Source organism: Idiotropiscis lumnitzeri, chromosome 9 (assembly GCF_059441095.1).
Source record: "Idiotropiscis lumnitzeri isolate Australia: NSW breed Sydney's pygmy pipehorse chromosome 9, RoL_Ilum_1.0, whole genome shotgun sequence".
In the NCBI taxonomy this organism is placed as follows: Eukaryota; Metazoa; Chordata; class Actinopteri; order Syngnathiformes; family Syngnathidae; genus Idiotropiscis; species Idiotropiscis lumnitzeri.
Window position 1 is genome coordinate 3417421 of NC_142399.1, and position 17811 is coordinate 3435231.

General features: G+C 40.0%; 4 protein-coding genes across 4 annotated transcripts; 2 read left to right on the top strand and 2 right to left on the bottom strand.

The window, feature by feature from the left end:
• The first annotated feature begins 4103 nt into the window (after nucleotides 1-4103).
• LOC148329868 (uncharacterized) lies at nucleotides 4104-5959 on the top strand. Its single transcript, XM_088305421.1, has 3 exons — nucleotides 4104-4931; nucleotides 5037-5074; nucleotides 5374-5959. Exons 1-3 carry the CDS (start codon nucleotides 4833-4835, stop codon nucleotides 5897-5899), a joined length of 663 nt encoding a protein of 220 aa, XP_088161547.1. The 5' UTR covers nucleotides 4104-4832; the 3' UTR covers nucleotides 5900-5959.
• Nucleotides 5960-8975: 3016 nt separating this feature from the next.
• echs1 (enoyl CoA hydratase, short chain, 1, mitochondrial) lies at nucleotides 8976-12139 on the bottom strand. Its single transcript, XM_088304766.1, has 8 exons — nucleotides 11782-12139; nucleotides 10836-11033; nucleotides 10624-10751; nucleotides 10349-10448; nucleotides 10058-10162; nucleotides 9714-9833; nucleotides 9561-9628; nucleotides 8976-9470 (listed from the first exon to the last, which is right to left on the bottom strand). The coding sequence occupies exons 1-8, from the start codon at nucleotides 11873-11875 to the stop codon at nucleotides 9405-9407; spliced, it is 879 nt and encodes a 292-aa protein (XP_088160892.1). The 5' UTR covers nucleotides 11876-12139; the 3' UTR covers nucleotides 8976-9404.
• On the top strand, nucleotides 11833-14854 carry sprn (shadow of prion protein). Its single transcript, XM_088304768.1, has 3 exons — nucleotides 11833-11939; nucleotides 12719-12949; nucleotides 13590-14854. Exon 3 carries the CDS (start codon nucleotides 13590-13592, stop codon nucleotides 14034-14036), a length of 447 nt encoding a protein of 148 aa, XP_088160894.1. The 5' UTR covers nucleotides 11833-11939; nucleotides 12719-12949; the 3' UTR covers nucleotides 14037-14854.
• A 51-nt stretch (nucleotides 14855-14905) lies between these two features.
• On the bottom strand, nucleotides 14906-17758 carry mtg1 (mitochondrial ribosome-associated GTPase 1). The gene is made up of 11 exons (XM_088304765.1): nucleotides 17278-17758; nucleotides 17112-17178; nucleotides 16936-17038; nucleotides 16682-16768; nucleotides 16513-16569; nucleotides 16243-16333; nucleotides 16115-16176; nucleotides 15955-16051; nucleotides 15658-15739; nucleotides 15456-15568; nucleotides 14906-15051 (listed from the first exon to the last, which is right to left on the bottom strand). Exons 1-11 carry the CDS (start codon nucleotides 17378-17380, stop codon nucleotides 14954-14956), a joined length of 960 nt encoding a protein of 319 aa, XP_088160891.1. The 5' UTR covers nucleotides 17381-17758; the 3' UTR covers nucleotides 14906-14953.
• Nucleotides 17759-17811: the final 53 nt, after the last annotated feature.

Consider the following 17811-nt stretch of genomic DNA (forward strand, 5'->3'; position numbering starts at 1 on the left):
CAAACGTATCAGGCCACCGAGCCATGAGTAGATTGCCACCCACATATGCAAATGAAGGCGCTCCAGTTTTTATATGCTGAGGAAAAAGCGACATATGCCTAGGATCCTTTATAGTAAAAAAAAAAAAAATCCAGACTCGAAAGAAACACCACAATATTTTTGGTAATGTGTTTTTAATCAGGAAAACAATGCACTTTATTGCATAAAAGCATATAATTAAAGAGAATGTATAACCTGCTTTTCTAAATTATAATTCATTGACATTAATTGTTGTCATGATTTGTATAGTTTAGAAAGCACATCATTGCCTATAATGTCTTTGTAGGTGAACTCCAAACGATGAAGCTCCGCTTGCATTGGAGCCCACACACTCACTCATGCGCCACATCTGCGCAACAGAAACATTATGCAAAGTCAAGCCAGAATCATTCTTCCTCAAACGGCAATTAAGACAAATATTCATTTTGGTGTTGGGTTCAGCCATAAATTGCTGCGAACTGTAACATTCGCTGCATGTTTTGCCATCCCTGAATTACAGGCGTAAATCAAGACTTAATGCTACATTTAAATAGTTACAGACAGGCAATTTATTCTTGGCTCCCGCTGGTATTTAGCGCAATAACACTGTGTGAACGCGTGAGTGTTTCTTTCGCATTGCACACAATCTTCCCCCGACAACTCCCACTGGCAGCGGTCTTGGTTGTTGCCCCCACATTTTTCGAGTGGCTTGTCAGTCACACCAAAGCGAGCGGGATGTGAGGTCTGCAGTGTGGCAACCAGAGGAAAATTGTTTGCACTTAAGCAATGTACGGCTATGCACGTTTTTACAAGCCAGGATCTGGGAAGTATTCATTTCTCGCTCGTTATTGGTTATGGTGGATCGTTGTAGTTACTTACACTTGCCTGCAAAATTATCATTAAAAGTCCCATTTTTGTATGTTATACCTGTATTCCCCGGACTATAAGCCGCATCAACTCTAAAAAAAAAAAAGATATACAAGCCGCACCAGGCTATAAGCCGCAGTTTTCAATGTTAAAAAAATGAGCTGTTTACTTCATGTACAGAACGATTTTGTACAGTGAATGCACATAAACAGATTGTTAAAAGAGTGCCTTTTAACACAGCAACAATTTTGCTCATTAAAACAAAACAGACCCAAGAGAAAAGAAAAAAATGGAGATTTATTTAGCATATTTAAATGAACTATAGAGCGCCCCCTACTGGTGAAAGAAAAATCCACAGAAAAGCCACACCGTTGTATTAGCCACAAAAAAAGTAGCGGCTTATAGTCCGGAAAATACAGTAGTTTAGTTGACTTATTTTGTTTTTTTTAAACTACTGTAAATTTGTCGCTATTGCAAATGAATGTAATCTACCACATGGGTTGAATGAATTTGAGTGCAACTAAATTTGACGGGTCAAAATATTAGAACCATCTCTCGCTATATGATAGTGCAGGTCTACCCCCTGCAAATACAACCACTTGAGAACTTGACTGATTGATAAATCATATTTTATTTCACACAATGACAAAAAATGCCAGATGTCAGATTTTATATGCCTGACGTATCAGTAGTTGATATCGCCTGGTATCGGTACGGGATCATCTCACAAAAAAAAGCTGATTTCCTATCATTGCAAGCATGAACATAAAAATTTTGCTTAAATAGGATTTTTTTTTAAATTCAAAAGTAGGCTACTTTATGATAATTGTACAAATAAAATAGAAGGCACTTGGAGTTTAAATACAAATTGTACTCAAATAAAAAACACTCGTTTAACTTAATTGCTAGGATTGTTTATTGAACATAGTCTAAAAATGAGAAAAAAGAAGAGAAAAAATAGAAGAAGAATGTATTGAAGTTAAAAGATAAATATAACAGAATTCTACTTGGGCCTTGCATTCTTTTGCAGACCACTAGTGGGCGAACTTGAATCACTGAGCTATACCAGTCAGTAAGGATCGATGGATTGATGTCTGGATAAATGTTGAAAAAAAAACTAAAATACTGTTATGTAATAATTCATGTCTTGACGCTTAAACTTGCTCAGAATTTCCCAAGGATCACAAATCCTTCACATCAATACAAAGCTACCCCCTCAAAGTTCTTCTGAGTTGGGTTCTTCTAAATTGAATCAGAGCTGCCGTGTTTCTCCACACGGGCCAGTTGGGACCCCGAGCAGGCGAGGGGGATCCCAGCGCTCGTGCGGTTGATCCGTGCTTGTAGACGCCGGGCCTCGGGCCCGCACGCGAAATGAAAGGCGCTCTACTGATGTGTGCAAGACACACAAGGGCGGGTCGGTGGGGGTGCAGGCTGCGTTGGTCCAATCTGTGGTACACTTTATCCATCAGACCTGAGGGTTTGCGCTCAAGGTTGCGGTTTCTCCGAGTCTGACAGAACATTCCCGTAATGGTCCACGTCTCCTGGCCTCAGCGTTTGTTTGACAGCCCGTTTGTCTGGAGGACGCCGAAACTGGAGGGCTGTTTCTATGATGTTGAAGGCGGCGGCCTCATTTAAGTCGTTTGATCAGCTAACAGTTGTGTTTGATTTTGTTGTTATGGTGGTGTGGCGAAGACAGCAAAACCACACAGCTCTGTTCATGTTTGGATGCAAACATGAGTTATTATTTATTTCTTGTACATAATTAGGTGTTGTTTACAGTTTAGCCAATTAGAGGACAAGGAAGCGTATTTGATAACATGAGTGGAAATGGATGCCACACGCCTCACTATAATGCAAAGGAATCGTGGGATTTTCCCGTTCGTCAATGAAGGTACTGATAGATTATATACATTTCAAGAAATATATATGAAATAATATAAATATAAATAATATCTAAAAACAAATAAATATATATTTATATAATATAAATTAAGGAAAGTGTACTATATGTGCGTCATTATTTTGAAAATAATTATTTCTTTGTTCAATTAAATTTTAAAGGAATGCTCACATTATAAAATAAAAAGTAAATAAATTTAAAATTAATAATAATATAGACGAAAGCATTAAAAGGATTAATAATATTTGGATAAAATTCTGTGAGACCAACTCACCTTGTTTTCCAAGCACAAATACCACAAAACTATATTACAGGTATTGACAACACTCTCATATAATAATACAAATATCCATATTATAATAAAATGTTCGGACTTGTTTCACGTTTACTTGTGGTTTGATGTTACACCGATTTCACAATATTGCTTCTATTCCTTTCTATTCTTGATAAGATAGACAAACTAGCTCCTGAATATAGCTTTAAAATGAACTTTCATTAACTACGTTTAAATAATACCTCTCTATGAAAGTCATTGGATCTCCTTTTCTAGTGCCGCCTTACGTGAAGATGCGGCCCGAGTGTCAAACCAACGAGAAGCCTTTTCCTTGTTAACATATCGCACATGATGTTAAAGATGTTTGGCATTTGCACAGGGAGTGGAGGACAGTAGATCAGAGTGTGACCCGGGGCGCTGAAACACTGGGCTGACACATATGGATCCCATAGTGAGGGCAGATAACCCGGCAGACGTACTGGAGCCATCCCTGGTCGAGACAGGAAGTGACTCCTGTTGCTCTTTAAAAAAAAAAAAAAATCCAAGTGTGCGCTTGCTTGCTGACATTAATAAAACCGATGTTGACTTAATGACGCTCCTGCTGTTGTACGGACAGTCAACGACTAGTCAGGCGGGAATGTTGCAGACACTCGCGACGGCGGGAGATTTATGGATGTAAATTAAATCCCCGAATAGTCCATATGTTAAACGAGATTAGCTGAAATGGATGTGTGCTACATGCTGGTGCTGTTTAACGTCATAACATCAAAAGTCTTTATCATTCCAATCGAAGACGTTCAAACACAACGGCATTAAAAGTGACGCAGTATGTTGCCGTGGGTTATCTATGTCGACATCACAGACTGACCATCTGCCTTCAGTTTGCTCTCTTTCTGTAATTTGCATATTTCTGTGTGATGTAAAAGTTAAAACGTTAAATATAAAAACTCACTGGCATATTTTTTTTCTTTGCAAAAAAAAAAGACTAATATTAGAGTTTATTGATTCAGTTTGTCTGTGTTATACTGCCCCCAGGTGGTCATGACACACACATCAGATGGAGCAGCACATTGTCCATGAATTGAAGCAAGAATATTGTCTTTTTATTAAAAAATATATATATTACAGAGTTCTCTTTTTTAGTTACCAGCGATTGCTGGCAACCAGGTCAGCCCACCGTCACCATGGCAACAACAAATTTTCTCCTCATTCAAAGTGCGCGTGCCACCCAAATTACTTTGAGGCTGTTATTTTGTGCAGCAACTACTACACTGATAACGATAACCGTGATATAGACTTGATTAAATGATCATTAAAAAAATATCTCATTGGGAATTATTAACTTGCAATCTCCCGCTGTCGATAAGGTTGCTCAGTCACATCGCAGCTAACCAATTTCGATGATGGCTTTTTTGTTAGCGGCATTAGAAAATGGTTTTATGGCACTGAACGGGCTAATTTAGACAAATTGTCTCATCTGCATTTCATCTTAATGGTTTGATCTGGCCTTATATTTTATGTTAAATGAGAATGTGTTGAGTTTTTAAACATTGGCATTGTTTCAAGCATGACGAAGGCTAGATAAAGATTTGATGTTGCAGAATTGAAAACGATTCAAAGGTTATAAGTGAGCGTATTTATTGTTGGAACTTTGGACCGTCATTTGGTTGACGCGAAGGGACATTTTCTCTCACACTTTCAAGACTCCACACAGACAGGAGCACACCATGTTCAGGTAAGACGCTAATTGTGATTCAAAACGCATCTTAGAAAATGCAAAACATATTGTTGATCTTCTGTCATTCCGCTTGTAGGATTACTCTTTTGGTCACGCTGATATTTGGCATTGCTGCCAAGCCATATAAGCCCCGGGTATGTACAACAAATATTTTAAGATTAAACTAAAAATTGCTTCAAATGTGCACAGAAATGTAATCAATGCAATATTGATATTAATGTTGATGGGTTTTTTTTTAGGATAAACTCAGTGATAATGCCTACCAGGACACCGCCATGTAAGTCATTTTTTCCCCCTCATTAAATATGTTTTCTTTTGGGACAAAGAAAAAAAATAACTAAATTCAAGCAATTTTATCTACCATTTTATATAAGAAAATTAAACTTGGCAATAATTCTTCAAATATGTAAACAATAATACCACAACAGGGAAAGAAATACTACACATAAATAAGTCAAAAATATCTGAAAAATGAATACTCAAAGTACAGATTTACAAGAAACTTTCTGGATATTTACTGGAAATTTCCCACCTCTTACTAACTCTCATCCTGACATGTTGCGATTCTTATTGCAGGTCAGACGTCGGAAAGATGCCTTTAAGTGTGGAAGTGGAGCCTCCGGAGGACATGGATCAAATCGAACATGACATTGATCCTAAAATGAAGATCTGGGAGAATGTAGCCAAGGACAAGCAGGCTCTTGTGGCTGAAGTAGACTCCGATGATGTTCACCATCCTTCCATGATGAAGTTTCCGGGTGAATATAAAGAGGTTGTTTCCAGTGAGGAGCCTGAGCAGGACTGGGATGTTGTCTACCAAAACGCAAGAGCGCAACTGGATGCATTTCTTGCCCCGCTCACTGCTGAATACAAAATGGCCCGTCTTGCGCAACCCCAACCCGAGATGAGTGAAGCGCTCGAACGGGTGAGACGTCACCTGGAGCCCGAACCCGACATGGATGACTTGTTTCATCCTGACCTGGAAAGCTGGATGCCAAGTGACCGAGATGCTGACGACAACGCCGCAGCTCGTGGTGAGTGGCAGCTGGACAGGAATTACAACAAACCGGAGGAAGATCTGGTTCATCTGTACCACCACTGATCATTTGCGGCAACATATTGAAATGCATGTTTGGAGACCACCTCAACGTATCCCGCTGGACATCCTCCACAAGTTGTTCGCCGCAGCAATGGAGTTGTGATAATAAAGTTTGTCACTGTTTCTATGCCGAATGATTTTTTTTTATCATTATTTCTTAACAGATTTATTGGAAGTGTTAATGTTGCCACTTAAGTTATGATAAAAGAGTTGGAAATTTACCACAAAGTTTTCCAAGAAAAAGCTGTTAAAACATTTCTCGTAACTCATTTACTGCCATTGACGGCGAAAGACGTCAAAGATCCATGTTTTTTTTTACTCGGCAGAAAATCCCTTTTTAAGGAAAAGAAAAGTCATTTTAAGTTTTTTTGCACCACCCTGAAAGAAAAAAAAAACAAAACACAATATTATTGAAATCAAGTCAGGCCTTTGAAATCTTCCTGAAAAAGATGATACGTTGAAATGTTGTCAACGTCATCATCTGAGGTAAGTAAACAAATTATTGTCACGCAACGGGAAAGAACGTACTTGCAAACATTTTTCTTTTTAAACTGGTACCCTCAAATGGTATTTTCTCATCAAGGAAAAGTTCCAAGTTACAATATTGAATTATTTATAAAATACTTTTACGTATGTACGGCTGTTAAAACACACACACACGCACGCAAAACTTGACTAAAATCCCCATATGCTATTTTTTCTGGTTTGATCAATGTGTCTTAAGTTCACAAGTAAACAGAATAATCAAAATATAAATAATATAATCTCTGCTGGTGGGAGGGGCTTATTTAAAGGTCATGAACGTTATTAATTCCACCGACCACAGTTCATCTTCTGCCTGTTGTTGCCGGCCCCCAGGGCATAATTCAAAGCAGAGACCAATGGCGGCGATATTCCGACAGTGTCTACAGCCAAGAATGTGAGATAATGAAAATATTTGTCAGATGGCCCCCGCATCCCCACCCCGCCAAACACTTCTTGTTTCATCTGACACTCTCAGCTGGATGGCAAAAATGTTTCGGGGTCCTCTCTGTGACTGCATGATCTTGCTTCTGTAAAAAGGCCCAAATACAATTGAAAATGCCTTCAAGTAACAAGCAAGAAAATTCACGCAACTGAATTAACTGCCTGTCAGTTATTGTTATGATGGCCACTGTGAAAAAGAAAATGAAAAAAAATTAGATTACTGCAATTTCCCCAAAGAATTAAATATGATTAATTTATTCAACTGATGAAATTTTAACATCTGATATAAATTGGCCACACATATGGGCTGCAGTTGGTAGGAATTTATTTGTATTTTTTTTAACTTATGCTGCATGGCCCAGAAATGACAATTGAAGATCTCAGCTGGTGACTCATTATAAAATGATAATAAATTGCATCATGTAATTCAATTTAAACGTGAATGAAAATATTTCATTGTCGATGCTCCTCAAAAGAATTTTAAATACACGCTCGTTTTATTTTATTTTATATTTATTTATTTTACAACAATTAATAAAGTATAAGCATCGGTATGACACTTGGGCAGATCCTCCAGATTAAAAAGTCACTTTTACAAATGTCCCTTTTAATTGGTACCAAGTTGTACTATTAAACAAGAACTGGGGTTTTCATAGTGTCAGCCTGCCAAGAATATTCATGGGTACAGTAACAGTAGAAGTCTTTTATTTTGCGGACTAATGATTGGATTCCCCAGTATAACTCTTTGAACCTTTTTCTAGAGTAAGCTCCCAAGATACTGTTTGCCTGTGCTGTACTCGAGTTCTGACAGTGTAGACCCATGTGATGTAAGGAAAAGAATACATTTCTAACAATAAAGCGTGCCTGTTAAAAGATAGAAGGCATGAGTGGACACTAGAGTACAATAACTAGGATGGAATTCAGAGGGAATACAAGAGGGAGGGGGGGTTGACTTGCCGGAGCGCAAAAGATCCCACCCCCAACAGCCCCTCCCAATTCTCCCAGTCCGGACCCATGCTGCTCTCCCTTTCTTTAGGACTTCTTTAAATGAGTTTATCACGCCACGAGGGTCTGCGCTGCTTCAGTGTAACGTTTTGGTCCGCATTGTGCGCTTGGAGAAGCTCAATTGAGTCGACATTTATTATTTTGACCTCTCGCCAGCCCTCAAAGGGGGACGCTTCTTTTATGAACGTTCGAGCGCTGCAGACTTTTTTGTGCGTCCCGCCAAGAGAGGAGACAAGTTTCTTTCGCGTTCAAGAGTTTTGTTCCGCGGGAGAGGCAAGAAAGACAGCTCTGTGGGGGAATATTGAATGCAAAATAAAAATCAATTAGGCCATGGCCTTGGGGGCGAGATACGTGTGAACATCAGAGAGTTTAAATATTTTTTTTTTTTAAATGGAGGAGTTGGGGGGGACTTTCTGGTGGTTGATTTTATTTGATCGCTTATTTGAAAGGAAATCAAGTCTGGACTTCTTTGAACATGGGAAAACTAGTTTAAAATGGCTTTATTTGTTTTCATGTTCGAAATAAACTTTCCAAAAATGTTTTAACGGTTAAAGTTGACTAAACTGTGTGACAGACGGTCACACATTTTTTAATAAGAATGACGAACATTTTATAAATACACATAAATCGTTAGCCCAATAGCAAGCATGATGGCCCAGCCATTTTAAACTTTTTTTTTTTTTAAATCAAATTCAGCAGTCCGGTTGCCCAAGTTCAACGTTTGCTACCATGAAGTGAATGAATGAGAAATAAATTGATATGATTGTATATGTTCGCATTTAAGACGCTATAAAAACAAGAAATAGTATTCGTAAAAAAATAAAATAAAAAAAAACACTGCATTTTCACTCGACGACCAACTGCATGCGAGTGCCCCCTAGTGGCGGACCCCAACTGTTGCACAATTCTTCAGCACTTCTATTGCACTTTTCAAAAACAAGTACAAAAGAGTATTTCGAAAGAGAATGCTATTATAATTATGTAAAAACACGCAATAGCAAGATTGTAGAACAACGGTTAGGGCTCTTAAGGATGGATGTGGACATCTTTGTGACTCAAAAGGTAGACAGCCTTCTTTTTTTCCCCCAAACCAACAACACTATAGACATCAATTCACAAGATTTATTTGCAAAATGTACTCAAAAAAATTAAACTTGAGACAAAAGGCAAACTCATATTGAGAGGGATGACACTTGAAGTTATTACCTTGTATTGTAAATACTACAAGTCAGAAAAAAAAAAATCAACTTGCGCAATTATTCAAATCCAAATGTAAGCCTCAATAATAAGGCACTCGTTGAAATTGAAAAGGTTAACTCCATTGTTACTTCTTTGCAGTACATACAAGATTGGTTTGCGTTGTTACTTCATGTTCACAATTCTATTTCATGATGAAATATCACATTTGTTCACTAATAGGCTGGAAGAAATTTTTACTGTGTCAGAGCTCAATAAACTGTGAGATAAAAGATTTTCCACGTTCTAAAGCCGTCATTCAACTTGCTGCACATGATCTGTTGGGAGTTTAATTCGCAGATCACTTGTCCTGAAAACTGGCCTTTCTCTTCTCCACAAATGCGGTCATGCCCTCCTTGCGATCATCCTAGAAATCAACAGCACAAACGGAATGTCATTTAATAAAAAGCAAGTCTCCATGCAGACAAGATTGCACCGTGCGGGTGTGCCGTATTACCGTAGCAAACGTCGAGTGGAACAAGCGCTTTTCCAAACGATTCCCCTCGGCCAGACTCAGCTCGAAGGCTTGAAAGCGCACAAGAAAATGACGTGAATTTCAACTTGATTTGATATCAATGCATGCTATGTGTTTCACTAAAAGTGGCCTCACCAGCATTAACCGCCTCTTTCGCCATGGCGGACACCAGTTTGGAATTGGCAGCAATTTTCTCGCCGCATTTCACCGCTTCGGACACCAGCTCGTCCACGGGGCAGATTTTGCTCACCAAACCTGCACACGGCAGCGCAAAAGTAGGACATTTGACAATGGATGCAAGTAAATTGGGGCCTAAAGATTTGAAAAGTTATTGTGAAAATATGTGCCTTGGCTCAAAGACTGGGAAACGCAACATATGGAAATAATCAAGGTTACAACTTTATTTTAGGCCTGAGATTAGTAAAAGTGGTTCTATGTTAAGAACTTAATTGATTTGAAGTAGCACACAGCCTTCGTACCTGACTGCTTGGCTACTTGAGCATTGATTTTATCTCCTGTCAGCACCATCTCCATGGCCAGGGACTTGCCCACCGCACGGGTCAAACGCTGGGTGCCGCCCGCCCCTGAAAGGAGACAAGACGTCATGATATATGTGGCGCCAATGGAGTTTAGACTCCAAGAAGTCTAAGTAGAGTCTAACCTAAGGTAGTACACACACACACACACACACACACACATCCGCAATTGAGCCTAATCGGTACCTTGATTAAACCAGACCTATGGAAATTAATCAGACTGTAAGAGCATACCAGGGATGGTCCCCAACAGGATCTCCGGTTGGCCAAACTGAGCCTTCTCTCCAGCGTAGATAATGTCACACATCATCGCCAACTCGCAGCCTCCTCCCAACTAAAACCAAAAGTTAGCAGAGACCGCAGACCCCTGTCAAAGCCTAAACATGAATTGCCTTCATCCTCGAAGGATAAGCCTCCAACGAGTGTTGACAAGCATGTCTAACATGAGTTGTATGAGACCATATGTATTGCTGCAATGTGGACTTTGCAAAATAGAGACACTCACTCACAGCAAATCCATTGACAGCAGCAATCACAGGCTTCTTCACAGCGGACACTCTGTTCCAGTGAGCCAGAAAGTTCCCGCCGTAACATTCCTGGAAAGTTTGATTCTGCATTTCTTTTATGTCCGCTCCAGCTAAAGAAGACCGGAAAGATGAGCCATGTTGCATCTTCGGAAGAGTTTGGCAACAACACTAGATATTCTTAATATTCCCCTCACCGGCAAATGCTCTGTCGCTGCCGGTGATAACGATGGCGCCCACGTCTCCATCAAGCTCAAAGGCGTCCAAGGCCTGACCCACCTCTTTCATCAAGCCGTCGCACAGCGCGTTGAGAGCTTTGGGTCGATTCAACTGGATGAAACCCACGTTCTTCTTCTCCCCTCGCTTCTCCACCATGATATACTCATAGTGGACACCTGGAAGTACGGCAAACGCTGATTACCTAATAGGGTGGGTCTCGCGACTGTTTTCACCCTAGGATCCGCAGTTTTCTATTGGTGCCTAATCGCCACCCACTTTTATAGACAGAACACTCAAGAAAATGTATTCTTAAAAATCACTTTGAAAACATCCAATCTTAAACATTCTCCCGTGAGGGTTCATCGGGTGTGTTGCATGAAATTATCCTATTTCACTAAATTGGTCCAAAAATGTTTTTATTCAGGCTACTACAAATCATCTATGCCAGTGAAACATACTGAAATGTTGTGCATTCTAATCTTCGTATCCACTTGTTGCCTTTCATACTGCAGAATAGCTTTATTTTAAATTAAACATTTACAGATTTCACAATAAGTACATTTGTGAGTGAATTGAGACATCTTTGTCATGTAAAGGTAACGTACCTTTGGTGACATTTTTGTTGGTGGTGTGTGCCTTGGTTCAATAAAGGTTAAAATATGCTGGATTAGATTATGTAAATGTCTGGAATGTTTCATACTAGTGATGACCCGTGCACAACCACTATCTTCACCGTGTACTAATATAGCATAATAAATAACAATGTTGCTGAATTGGCATCTGTTACAAGGACGCATTGCAACTTGTGCAACTTTCTATTGCGTAGCTGAGTGCAACGAAGTGAAATTTGCAGAGCTTGTGACGCGGCAGTGCTTGACATTGAAGAATGAAGAGCACACATCTTTAAAAAAAAAAAAAACTCACCCGAACTACACAGGCGGGCGGCCGCCGAGACCAAGGCGGGTGCTGCTCGACTCGGTTTCAGCAGTGCGGCAGCATTTCGGCAGACAAACGCCATGACCACAACAAGACTGTTTGGCTAGCAATTTATGACTACAACCAAAACTGCACTATGTTTCCGGGTACGTTTCTTCTTCGTCGCCTAACAGCGGTTCAGTTTCAAATGTAGTTTAGCTTTACCGTCGCAAGCGTACGTGTGTGTTCTTACGAAATTAGCAAAACAGCGAACAAGATGATTCGCATGATGGTTAAGGAATTCGCTGTATAGCTAGCCACCATGTCAGCCACATAGACAGAGACCTATAAAGTGTATCATGTAGTAAGTTTATATAAAAAAAAATAGATGAACTGGCTCCATGCTATCACATGCATCAACTGTACCTTAACCTTGCGTTGGCTTGGAATCGTACGTCAACCTCGCCGCCATCTTGTATGTGTCAAAGTAGTGGGTTGGTGCGGATTTGTCGTTTATTTGCTGCTTGGACTGTGATTAAGACCGAACACTGATTTTGATTATATTTGGCTAGTATAACGTAGTATTATCAATAGAAGTGATTGGTTTTGTAAAACCAGTCTTCAAACTAAGAAATATTTACAATTTCAGCCATTGCCTGCAAGCAACTATAGGTACCCTGATTGTTGTACATAGCTCAGGAATTATTAGTCAGAAATACATACAATATTTCATGTGCATATTTAAATATTTATCATGACCTTAGTGAAAAATAGGCCAACTCGGCTCTTGTCCTTTAATTGGGCATGCATATTTACAGCTACCAATGAATGTAACTCTGTTACTATAATGATAAATATTGACATACATCAGTGTAATCATGAGTTATTAACGTTTGCATACCATGTACGTTGTCACTTTAAGTTTAGGCCATTAAATTGTACAAAGTTTAGTGTGCAGACCTGACACATCCAATATGATGGACGCGCTGACGTGTGGCACGTGCCAACCCGCTCATCGCAAATCTACTCTTTGTTCGGTGGGACCACAACGATGGCGATGCCTGAGCGCGCTTGCTCGTTCCCGCGCGGCCATCCTCGTGAACGCGCACCAGCATCCTCCGTGACCGTCTTGACCACCTTTTTTTCTACTTTGTGTTGAAGATAAATAAGGATCAAGGTAGGCACCAACCATAGTGATGCTCTGATTATTATGGGATGGTAACAGCGTAATTATTGTTGTTTGTATCCATTGCATGAAGGCGACGACGAGCTAATGGGCTAATTATTACGGTGGGATAAAGAGGCATTATAACATGGTTCTTGGGGAAATATAGCGTGTAGTGTGTACGGATTGTCCAATTAGGTTAGATTGATTGCCATGTCTCATTGTCAATTATGTGCTGTAATTTCAAATATTTTTTTATTCAGTAGATTGGTGGTTTAGCATAATCCCTGTCAGATGCCTTCCTCAAGCATGTTTTTTGCATCCAATCAAATTTAATTGATATTATCGTCGCGTCTCAGGTGCTACATAAAGGATTTTTTGATTAACCAGCTTTTATGTATTTGTCTTTTTGTGGTCACATGTAACCATTATGCGAGGCCAAAAACTAAATTCTCCAGTCACTTTCAATATTGTTCCCCTAGAGCTCCACTTATAAATATCACTGACCATTAATAATACCGTAGGTAGTCTGAGTCAATTGGTTATTTAAGAATTATGTATCAAACTGGTAGCCATTCATTTTAAAAAATGTTAGCGACTTCCTGCATCAATTCCTCATAAAATATTCTTCAATGGTTGCCCTCCTGCACAGATGAACCAGGTGCTTGCGACCTGCTGGATGTTCCTCCTGTTGTCCGCCATCCTATGCGAGCCTGCGCTGTGCAAAGGAGGGCGTGGGGGGTCCCGGGGCTCATCCAGAGGCTCCTCCGCCCGCAGCTCCACGGCGGGCTCGTACCGCGGTGCGGGCGGCTACGGTGGCCCGCGCTCTCGCTTCAGGGTGGCGGGCCGAACGTCCCCAGTGCGGGTGGCCGCCGCTGCGGCTGCGGGGGCCGCAGTGGCCTTGACGGCGGATAAATGGTACGCGTCAGCTTTCCGCCGCAGCAACGCCGACGAGGATCTGGATTATTACAACAGGACCGGTTACTTTGATGCTCATATGTCTGGCTCCACAGCGGGAGTATCTTTCTGCCAAATGTTCTCTATCACTATGGCAACGCTGTCCTCCAAATATACACTCTTGTGGGACTCCGTGGTGTAACGAACTTTTAATGCAAAATGCACTGGACCTGACTAAAGCAGAACAGGCTGGAAGCAACTTGAAAGACTGAACGGAAGACATGATTATAAAGCAAACACTGCACTGTTTACTTAAACTTAAAACACACCAACTGCACCAGCTTGAGCGTTGCGGACCAAACGGGTCAAAAGAGAGATCAAGACTGAAGAAAAAAATAAATAAAAATGCACCTTAGAATATGCATTTCTTAGCCTAATAACATAATTGCCTCAGGCATTTCTGAACATTTTCAGAAAACAAGCTCATTGGTATTTTCTTGTTGACATAGTGACACTTAGGTAAATTAAAAATGACAGGCTATTTTCAATTTTTTTTTCATTATTTTCTTTCAAATGATGTTATCCCTACACAAGATCATCTATTCGTATATTCTTTTATTTACTCAACTACAGATCTTAAAATACAATGACCAGGGAAATAATTTACAAAACTCCACACTTGAATTCATCTGAGTGACTGTTTACGTGACTCCACAGGTGCTGCCATTAGTTCAATTTTCAAAGTCTGTGAACTGAGATGGTGACAATTCCGTCCCATTTTTCCTGATGGGAACCGAGAGGTTTTGTGTCTTGTGGACGACCGGTTGGCGAATGGCGTCATATGAGAGGGACAGACACTTTTCAGTATATTTGTGAGTCAGGTGTAAAGATGTGGTGCCGCTCAAACAGGTTCTGATGTGACCCCAAAGCTTCTCCCCCTTGTTTACCTTTATCTTTCGATCACTTGTGTACTGTACAGAAAAACTTTATCCGTCTCAATGCAAATAAACACAAGTTTCAACCAGCTCTAAAAGACTTCTGCCTTTTTCATTCAAAAAGTGAGACTGAATTATTCACTTACAATGTATACATTTACAGGTGATTCCATTAAAATGTGTCCTAGTCCAGAATCACTTGGCCCAGTTCTCCTTTCCTGAAGGCTCGGATGAAATCGTACGCTGCTGCTGGGTAGTTCGGAACGATGATGTTGACATTGCCTAAAGGAGAGTAAACGCCGTTAACATCCAGTGGCTCGTCTTATTATGTTAACAAAACACATCTGCACTGTAAATATATGATCATATATCTTAGACTAGTGTAACAAGGAGAATGCGAGCAAAACCTGTATGTAAACATGATCCCATTCAAAGCAGTTATTCTCGCATGGTGTCCCAATACTTTTGTCTAACATCACCAAAGTTGTCTCTTGCAATCAAGGTTAGAGAACTTTGTGGTTGAATTCTTTTAAGACAAGAGGGTGGGAGGATAATAATGTAAAATAATATTAAAGTGGTTAACTTTTAATTATAAATTCATGACAGTTACAAATATTAAAATGTTCATTTAAATCTCTTGGTTGCCAATACTGGGTTGTATTAGTAAGAAGTGTTCTCTCTCTCACCCACTCCAGTGATGGCTTTGATGCGTTGAGTCTTCTTGAGCTTCACAGCGATGCGCTTGAGGACATGTTGGATGTCGTCGCTGGGCTCTTCCAGGTTGTATTTTTCAACATAACTGCACACAGACGCAACGCAACGGGACCAATACAGACGTAAAATGGCAACTCTGATTGCGTAATATTGCCTCACACATACGATTGCTACCTGAACTTTTCAAGACGGTTCAGAGAATAGAGTAAGTAGTCCGCGATGATATCCTCACCCACTAAATGATCCAGGATAGTTCCTGGAAAGAGACGACAGAACCAGTTTTTCCCAACACAACCTGTAGTGAATCACATATTTTATTTTGCCTCTCACTATAACGATGCAGATGAACAAAGATGAACATTATTTGTAGTAAACACGTACACATTTTCGCAAAAATTAAATAGGGGGTTGGGGGGGTGATTGGATCATTTTCACTGGGAATCCCTAAATCAGCTTGTTATGCCTGCTCACCGCATAATGCCAGTTTCATGCCCGTCTCGACACTCTCGATCTTCGGGGGCAAGACTCCAGGTGTGTCCAACAGGTGCATCACGGGGCGTTCACACACCTGAGAATGATACATAACACACTGTATATGATGAAGAAAAAAATAAATAAACGCACCACTGACCTGAATCCTAGTGAGGACAGCTCGAGTAATACCAGGTTCTCCACCGACTCGAGACGCGCGGCCTGAACAAGACATTTGATCGGTGTTACTCATGATATAAACAGCATTGAGTATCTTTTTAAGTGTACCTTTTTTCAAATGCGTCCTTCTTAGGGAGTTGATAAGTGACGATTTTCCAACATTGGGCACTCCAATTACCATCAGGCAATAATTATGATTCTGGAAAAATGTTCATTTGCATGTGATTATCAAAATAAGGCGTGTACTACAGCATCACGGCGGCATTGTTAAATTGTGTTATAACATTGCATGTGCATCACACAAACGTGACACTTTAAATTCAGCATCCTCACTGGATGAAGTTTTCAGTGTCTTTGCCTGTTTTACTTAGTGTGTACCTCTTCTCTGTGAAAGCGGTGCGACTTTGTCATCATCTCCAGTACTGTCGGGACCAACTGCACAAACAAAAGAAAGAGCACAAAAGAGCACAATGGCTTTTAATCTATATGATCATTAATGAAGGTCGGTAATCTAATTAATTCGCCATTCGGGGGAAACGACGCATGCCTTGGTAACGTTGTCGTCTCTTTGCTTTAAACAGTTAGTGAACAGAACATTCTTTACGCCACTTCTACCAAGTTGTTTCAGGATCTTCTGCAGGGGAAAAATGGCGAATTATATCAGTAAATGACACCACACAAGAGGACATTGCAAATAGAAAAGAAAAATTCATTCATTCATTATTAAATACAAAGAAAAATGATTAAACATGGCAAATTAGTGTAGGTGTTTTTTTAAGCTTCCGCGAATACAAAAAGGACCTGTTTGTTTGACAGGTCAGCCAGGTCCATCTTGTTAAGAACCAACAGATGTGGTCTGACGTCCAGAGTCTCCTGAAACATGGGGTTTCTTCCGGAGAAGGGGATGTATTTCATGTTAAATATGTTTTTCACACTAGTATGACCATGATTAAACCAACAGCTTCATCAGTAAGGATATTCTAGCATCATGTATTTCTATGATGCAGTCCACACTCTTCAGACTGGCTCTCATCTGCTTCAGCCCTGCCCAAAAAAAACAAAAACAAAAAAAAATTCTCACTAAAAATCCACGTTCAGGGAAGAATGCATTGATTTAGTAGGAATTATTGTACTTGTAGTCACCTTTAGCCATATGTCCAGGGAACCAGTGAGCCACATCCCGTCCTCCAAAGTCGAATGTACTTCGAAACTTGGCAACATCGCAAAGTGACCGGTACAATTTCATGGCCTAGATAAAAATGTATGTGACTTTTAAAAAACACATCCGTACCTCGGTCAGTATTTTTGCAACTCGCGATTAAAAAAAATAAAAAACAACTACCAAATGCGGCACAACCTGCGCACCACTATTTACACGCCGACTTGTAACAACAAACTTGAAATGGTTCCGCTTTTCTTGCGCGTTTGCACAGAATTGAGTTTACATTTAATAATCAGTAGTGTACCACAAATCAAATATGACTACTGTATTTAATTAAATACGGGATAAAAAATACGAACATCCCATTTGTCATGAACCGATTACAATAACAATGTAATTGTATTTTTAAAGCCTAAAACACTCTTAATTATTAAAATTTACACTCGCTGTCTAATCCTGCAATTTGCTGCACCTGTGAATTAGTTCGAAAGGTTCCTAATGAGACGAGATGGATC

What these genes read in the sequence shown, in the direction of transcription:
- mtg1 (XM_088304765.1), bottom strand. Translation starts at nt 17,380, where the DNA reads ATGAAATTGTACCGGTCACTTTGCGATGTTGCCAAGTTTCGAAGTACA. An exon ending in AAGGACGCATTTGAAAAAAG is followed by an intron (nt 16,177 to 16,242) that starts GTACACTTAAAA and finishes TGTCTTGTTCAG; the next exon opens with GCCGCGCGTCTCGAGTCGGT. An exon ending in AACCGTCTTGAAAAGTTCAG is followed by an intron (nt 15,569 to 15,657) that starts GTAGCAATCGTA and finishes GTCTGTGTGCAG; the next exon opens with TTATGTTGAAAAATACAACC.
- echs1 (XM_088304766.1), bottom strand. Translation starts at nt 11,875, where the DNA reads ATGGCGTTTGTCTGCCGAAATGCTGCCGCACTGCTGAAACCGAGTCGA. An exon ending in CGCCCGCCTGTGTAGTTCGG is followed by an intron (nt 11,034 to 11,781) that starts GTGAGTTTTTTT and finishes CCGTACTTCCAG; the next exon opens with GTGTCCACTATGAGTATATC. An exon ending in CTGCTGTCAATGGATTTGCT is followed by an intron (nt 10,449 to 10,623) that starts GTGAGTGAGTGT and finishes TTTTGGTTTTAG; the next exon opens with TTGGGAGGAGGCTGCGAGTT.
- sprn (XM_088304768.1), top strand. Translation starts at nt 13,590, where the DNA reads ATGAACCAGGTGCTTGCGACCTGCTGGATGTTCCTCCTGTTGTCCGCC.
- LOC148329868 (XM_088305421.1), top strand. Translation starts at nt 4,833, where the DNA reads ATGCAAAACATATTGTTGATCTTCTGTCATTCCGCTTGTAGGATTACT. An exon ending in CCAAGCCATATAAGCCCCGG is followed by an intron (nt 4,932 to 5,036) that starts GTATGTACAACA and finishes GTTTTTTTTTAG; the next exon opens with GATAAACTCAGTGATAATGC. An exon ending in GCCTACCAGGACACCGCCAT is followed by an intron (nt 5,075 to 5,373) that starts GTAAGTCATTTT and finishes TTCTTATTGCAG; the next exon opens with GTCAGACGTCGGAAAGATGC.